Genomic DNA, 6,336 nt, shown 5'->3' with positions numbered 1-6,336 from the left:
AGGAATGCAGGTACAGTATCGCTTTCTGGCATGTCAGGCTCAGGTTCCTTGTCATTGGCTGGTGCAGCTTTTCCAGGGTCCTCTAGTCTCGAATAGTCTGGCTCATCAATTTCATAATCATGACCAAGGTCAAGGCTGCAATCTTTATAATATGTTGCAGAATCTTTTAACCCAATAAGAGAATCAACATCAGGCAGAGCCTTCGGGCTGGAACTTCTCTTCAGGAGGGAGTTCAGTAAGTATAGCCGTCGATCCCAAACATGTGAACCAATTAGAAGAGAATGTCTCAAACGGTTAATTTCAAGAATGTCAACTTCTGCTCGATCATGTTCCAGAATCTCTTCATCTGCTAATTGGAGCGAATCCTGTACAGATACATAGCAATAAGCCCTAGAGCCAGAACTTTAAGAGACCAAATTTACATAATAAATAATCACATGAGACACACACATCAAAGGATCAGTGGCGTGTTGTCACAAGATTAGTTAAGATAAAGAGTAAACATCTTAAGATAGAAAACAAATATAAGTTATATTTTCCATTGAAAATTAGATCCACTAGGAAGCAATTCAGTACTCACTTTGTAGTAACTCTTTTCGTTGGCAAGCATATCATTTAGGTCCAAGATGTGGCCATGCAAGTCATTGGCGTCGGTGAATTCATGCATAAAAGATGAGCTCCTCTCATTAATCTCTTGAAGAACAGCTGATATCTCTGCATACAGGGCTTCTGCTTTGCTCAACAACTGATACAAGGAGAGACAGATAGATAGTTAGAATACAGCTGTTCGAACAGTGACTTTTTTCTTTCAAATAAAAACAAATGAGACAGGCATTTTAGGTTTTCAAGAACCTCTGATGCTTCTTTTCTTAACCAGCTTTGTTCCTTAGGACTACTGAATTCGAGAATTGAAGGGGGCAAACGAACAGAAAGTATGTTAATAGGAGAATACCGGAAGAAAGCAACCATACTTCCGAACCTGCCAAAGATAAAGGGTAAAAACCATCATTTTGCCGCTATTGCAACTTCATATTACACAAACAATAACACGAAAATAAAATTGGGATCCAAGTGAATGTACGCACCCGTAAAACCTTAGGCAGTCCCTTTGCAGAGAATGGCCACAGCTTGCAACACGATTACCAGTAGCATGGTTTGAAAAGCTAAGTTCAAGAAACTTTCCAAAAGAAAGGCCCCAGGCAGCATCAGACATAACCACTCTTCTTGTGGCTGGTGGAACTCCTTCTATAGGCGAACATCTAAGGCATCTGTGCCACATCCATATCTTGCCATCTTGTTCCCCAGGAAGCCTAACTGAGGACAGGCTTCTAACATTTATGGTCAGATTTCCATGCTGGTGAGTATAACAAATGGAATGGGCTTCAGCCGATTCCTTGCACGATTGACAGCGAGATGACTAGTGATACAAAATGAAACAAGAATATAAGATCCAAGAAAAAGGACAACAAAGGAGACAGAGGAAATGGATTGAAAACTAAGGTTACCTTATCAAACAGATCATCCCTAAGAAACCTCCCTAGTGGTTTATCAGAAGGGCCATAGAACTTTACACGAAGAAGTCGAGAACGTTCGCATGCAGTTCCATTCAGGATACAGTGGCTGGAGAAAGAAACTAATATGCTCTCGTTATTATCATTAGCTGAACAGTATTCAATAGAGGCCTCGGCACCATCAGCTCTCTCAGTAGCTGCTAGTTCAGAAACTTCACCTGATTGCCCCTCGACTTGACCTAGTGATGCCATTCGGATATGAGTTCTGATGCTCGGACAAGTATGCCTCATGTCAGAAAGCATTAAATCCAATGCCAAATTCTCGTCACACGCCTCAGATAGTGCGCTTCTGTATTTAAACTCATCTGGCATAGACACATCATCAACCTCCCCAAGGGCAGACAGGGATTCTTGCAACCCGAGCTCCAAATTGAGATCCGCCGATCCAGTATTAACAAGAGGGTCGTCAACTTCTTCTCCACAAGTGGTATTTACAGCAGAATCAGGGATTATTGAGATGGCCTTATCTAGAGTCATCTTCTCTGCAGTAAAATGAGCGGATTTTGCTCCAGTTTGAGGAAGACTGGCGCCCTCGTCAGCAAGAAAGGAGGTCTCTAGCGACAAATGATATGCTGCAAAGACAGCATATTGGGTAACAGTTTTCACCTTCTTAAGGTCTTCACGGGATGAGCCCCTCAGTAGAACCTATAACATGAGACCCAAAAGAAAATGAAAACAACAGTGAGATATAAGTACAGAAAAGAACAGAACACTACTGTAGCAACATGTCGTGACTGGAAAAACAAAATCCTATGGTGCATGCAGAGTTTTAACTAATATTACCGTGCAACCCAACCGCCTGGGACAACCTTCAAAAAACATCAAGGTTTTCGATGGCCTTCTGTTGAACTGATTGACTGGTTCATGGTCTTCTGAAATTTTTTCCAAATGGAAGAGTTCACAGTGCCCCACCCTTGTTGTGGATATATGATCAGTTGAGGGAGTTATAATAGCACCAGTGCATCTTGCAATACGCTCCAATAGCGGTCTTTTAACATTTAGAACTAAAGAGATGTCTTTTGCTAACAATTGCTCTTGAGCAAATGAAGATACAGTTTTCTCAACAAGCAGCACGTTAGGACGATGGGCTTCTATCTTTGAAACAATCATCTTCAAATGGTCATTTTCCTGAATCCAAAATTATTTTCATGAATTTATGCAAATTACTTTAATCTTTTATCAAAAAAGATATGAACTAGAAAAGCTAATCTCGAAGAACCTGTTGCAGTAATGTATTAAAAGATGCCAGTTGATTGGGAACTCGCTGGTACTCAAGTGCTCCTCCTAAGAGAAGTAGTCTAGTGTTTTTGTATTGAGACGTCATACGTTTATGTTTTATATTCTTTGTACAAACAACTCCTTTGATAAGTTTGCTGCATTAAGAGAGACAAAAAAGAAAAAGGAAAAAAGCCTTACGAGCTGACAAATGGAGTGTGGAAATCTGAATCATTTAAACATGATCTGATATTTACCTCTGACTAGGACTTCCTGCAGCTACACATTTGACCTTTACATAGTCAGAGGGATCCATGCTACCTCCTCTACTAGTATCAGGCTTTATAAAGTTTGCAGCTTGCCATGCTAATGTCGTTATTATGTTTAGCCAATCTTCTGCACAGTCGCTGTCGGTGGAGATTATGCCCTGCACTTGCAAAAGCTGTGACACAAGAGCTCTGAAATGCCCCTTCACAACAGCTCTGAAGGATTCCTTGTGATCAACCTGCTGCCTCTCCTTCACCAAAAACATGCTGCTACCAAGACCAGCAGTAGGGGAAAAAATTTCACCTGAGTCGCCAACCTCATCATCCTCGTCATCATATGTAAAGAAATTGTTTTCCAGCTCATCAGAGACATCATAAGGCGGAGGAGGCAACCAAATGAGACCATTGGTTTCAAAATCCAATGGTTGCGACAACTTCTCACCCTTATTATCGAAAATGGGTAGATCATCAATCTTTTCCGGATCCCAAATCCTTTTAGCAGCCTTTTCTAAAACAGCCTGCTCTTTGTCAAAGGGACCATCATTTTGGGACCTAGGGATTCCCCCACGCCCTTGCTGTACACAACGCCCAACTCTATTGGAAGTAATATGGATCCTAGAGGGGCTATCTGATGGGCTTGATCCAACAGATGTAAAACTATAAAATTCATGTCTACCACTAATAGAATCTACATCAGAAGTATCACGGAAGTATTCACTTGCTGCACTGAGAAAGTGACTTGTTGAATCCTCTTCCTCGTCGTCATCACTCCTACAATAACAACATGCTATCACAAATACTTAACCAAATTACAGCACAAATCTGAATCAAAAGAATTAAGATCTCCATAAGTTCTGTCCCAAAACACCTACACATGCTAAAATAGATTCACTATGCACTAAGAATATGCTAGAGGTAGATATCCAAATAAAGTCTGATATAAGCTCAAGCAAGTATTCATACATGCTCAATCTAAAGATCAATCATATAAAAATTATGACACTAGCAAAGTCACAGTTGGGATTTAACATGAGAAGTCAGTAATTACATCAAGAATCGTACTCATGGGGTTAGATTCTTCCCATTAAAGAATCAATGAATTAACTTCACCAAGTTACAATAACTGAAATACAGTAAAGTTCGCAATAGAAATCCAGTTCATACCTGCTTGGTGAGCGATGATCAGATACTGGAGATGGATGGTCTGAAAGGAACTCATCACTGTTTCTAGTCAGAGCATGGGGGGATTGACTATCGGATCTCTCACCACTAAAACTTGGTGATGGTGGTTCTGGGCTTTGTCTTGGAGAATCAGAGGGATAGATTTTACCGCTACATTTTTGGGCAGCTTTATTTAGGGGACCAAGTTCAACGCAAAGCTTGCATGTCTTGATACTACACACAGCCTCCATCGTCTCCCTCAGACGAGTAGGGGCAATTACATCCATAGATGCAAGTCCTTGCACACATTTCCCGCACAACAGCCTTCCACAGCTTTGGCACTGGTACTTGAGACAAGAATTTAGTAATTTAACTTCACAACGACAGCACATGTTGCTATTGTTATCAGTCATCTCAAATCCACGGGATATGGAACTCGAATTACTATTTCCCCAAGATATCCAAGACTTAACCTTCTCTATCAAATCCAGTAGTGAATTATCAGGTATTCCCATAGACCACCAACATCCCACCACAGATAACACTTGAAATCAGGCTTCTAGAGAAAACCTGGTATGCTGGTCTCCTAATTTATATCTACAGTTACAAATAAATATCAATGACTATGTTTCTGTCTGAACTCAAAATTTATCAGACTAACTATCCAACTATCAAAACCCACAAAAAAAGAGGTGGGTTTTCCCTTTTCCCGTTAGGATGTCATGTATGTATGTATATTCCTGTTTCCAGTAAGTCGTACAACAAGGAGAAGAGAAAACTCATTCTTGAGGAGAAACCAAATGCCTCGAAGGAAATTCACACAAATGAAGGATTTTTACTCCCAAAATTGTGTGATTTCAGTGACAAAAACATACAATTGTACAACAACAGCACTAAAGGGAATTCTAAACTCGCCAAACGAATTCAAACACCCTTGAAACTTAGTTCAACCAATCCCAGATTCGTCAACATTAGACTTCAAGAATGATTCTTTCATAAAACAGACCCCAAGATCCAGAGCTTAGCACAACTACACCACAAGAACCAAGATCGGATTATTTTCCCTCAATCAAACAGTAAAACTTACAAGGAAGATTGTAAAAAGGGAAAAACAGAAAAACAAAGAAAGTCCACCCACCAACAAGAAGAATCAAGAAAGTACTTGAAATTTCAGTACCCCAAAAGTTCTTCCCGTATATATTAGTAAAAGAAAACCCAGATCAAGAAAATCCAAGCATTATATGGGCTTATTACAGAAATCCAAGAATGTCAGTAAAGAGAGAGAAAAATCAAATCTTGATGGTTAAAAAAGCAAGAAAAGTTTAAGAAAAAAAAAAAGGAGGTCGCCAAGCCAAGACTTATTTGAGAAATCAAAGGATGAAGAGGACGAGAATGAAAAGTAGGAAAAGGAAGGTTCCCTTTCTAGTTCTTGCGGCAATGGTGGTGGCTCGTATCTCCATAACCATTTTTTGCTGCCTCTGCTTCTTCAACAACAAGAACAGCTCTTCCTGTTTCTCTCTCTTTCCCATCTTTCCCGGCAAAGCTTTCATTTTTACTCCTCAACTACATTAAAATATTCATCAAAATATACGCAGACATGTGTTCATGTAGCTTAACTTTTGAGCATCTCTCTCCCACTCCCTCCCTTTAACTACTACTGAATTTCTGCCATCAATGCATACATACATACATGCACACAAGCATGTATCTTTCGATCTACCTCAGCTACAATACTTCTTATTAATTATTAATAATATAGTTTATATCGCTTTCAACTTTATCTTTATGGGATTTCATGCAATGAAAAAGAAATCCACCTATTTTATCTATTATTTTGTTTCTTTATTAGTGTTCTTTAATGGTTTTAGGCTTTGCTGAGTTGGTGCTGAATAAGTTAATAATTTCAATTGTTAATATTAAATGGGATTTTTAAAGTAATTAAATTGGAGTTGTTAGTTCTTGATTTTTTTTTAATTTTTCCCACCTTTTTTAATCTTGGGAAACTGAAATGTTCTGAGATGCTATTGGTCAGAGACAGTGTCCTAGAATTAAGTATTTTTTACTTAATTATTTATTTATTATCTATTTTCTTCTATAATAAATAAATAATTGGGTCAAGTATT

At 39.0% G+C, this 6,336-nt stretch overlaps 1 protein-coding gene across 1 annotated transcript in view; it reads right to left on the bottom strand.

Moving 5' to 3' along the window:
• The window catches only part of LOC105156256 (putative 1-phosphatidylinositol-3-phosphate 5-kinase FAB1C), a 7,963-nt gene extending 2,023 nt beyond the window's left edge, over window positions 1–5,940 (bottom strand). Inside the window, 9 exon segments of the mRNA XM_011072334.2 lie at window positions 199–365; window positions 581–745; window positions 853–979; window positions 1,086–1,417; window positions 1,506–2,216; window positions 2,355–2,699; window positions 2,791–2,944; window positions 3,044–3,823; window positions 4,217–5,940. Of these exon segments, the coding sequence (XP_011070636.1) occupies window positions 199–365; window positions 581–745; window positions 853–979; window positions 1,086–1,417; window positions 1,506–2,216; window positions 2,355–2,699; window positions 2,791–2,944; window positions 3,044–3,823; window positions 4,217–4,728 (3,293 nt within the window). The 5' untranslated portion in view covers window positions 4,729–5,940.

The sequence above is a fragment of the Sesamum indicum genome, linkage group LG2, assembly GCF_000512975.1.
Source record: "Sesamum indicum cultivar Zhongzhi No. 13 linkage group LG2, S_indicum_v1.0, whole genome shotgun sequence".
Taxonomy (NCBI): domain Eukaryota; kingdom Viridiplantae; phylum Streptophyta; class Magnoliopsida; order Lamiales; family Pedaliaceae; genus Sesamum; species Sesamum indicum.
The sequence above is the reverse complement of the archived record's forward strand: the minus strand, read 5'-3'. Positions and strand labels throughout refer to the sequence as shown.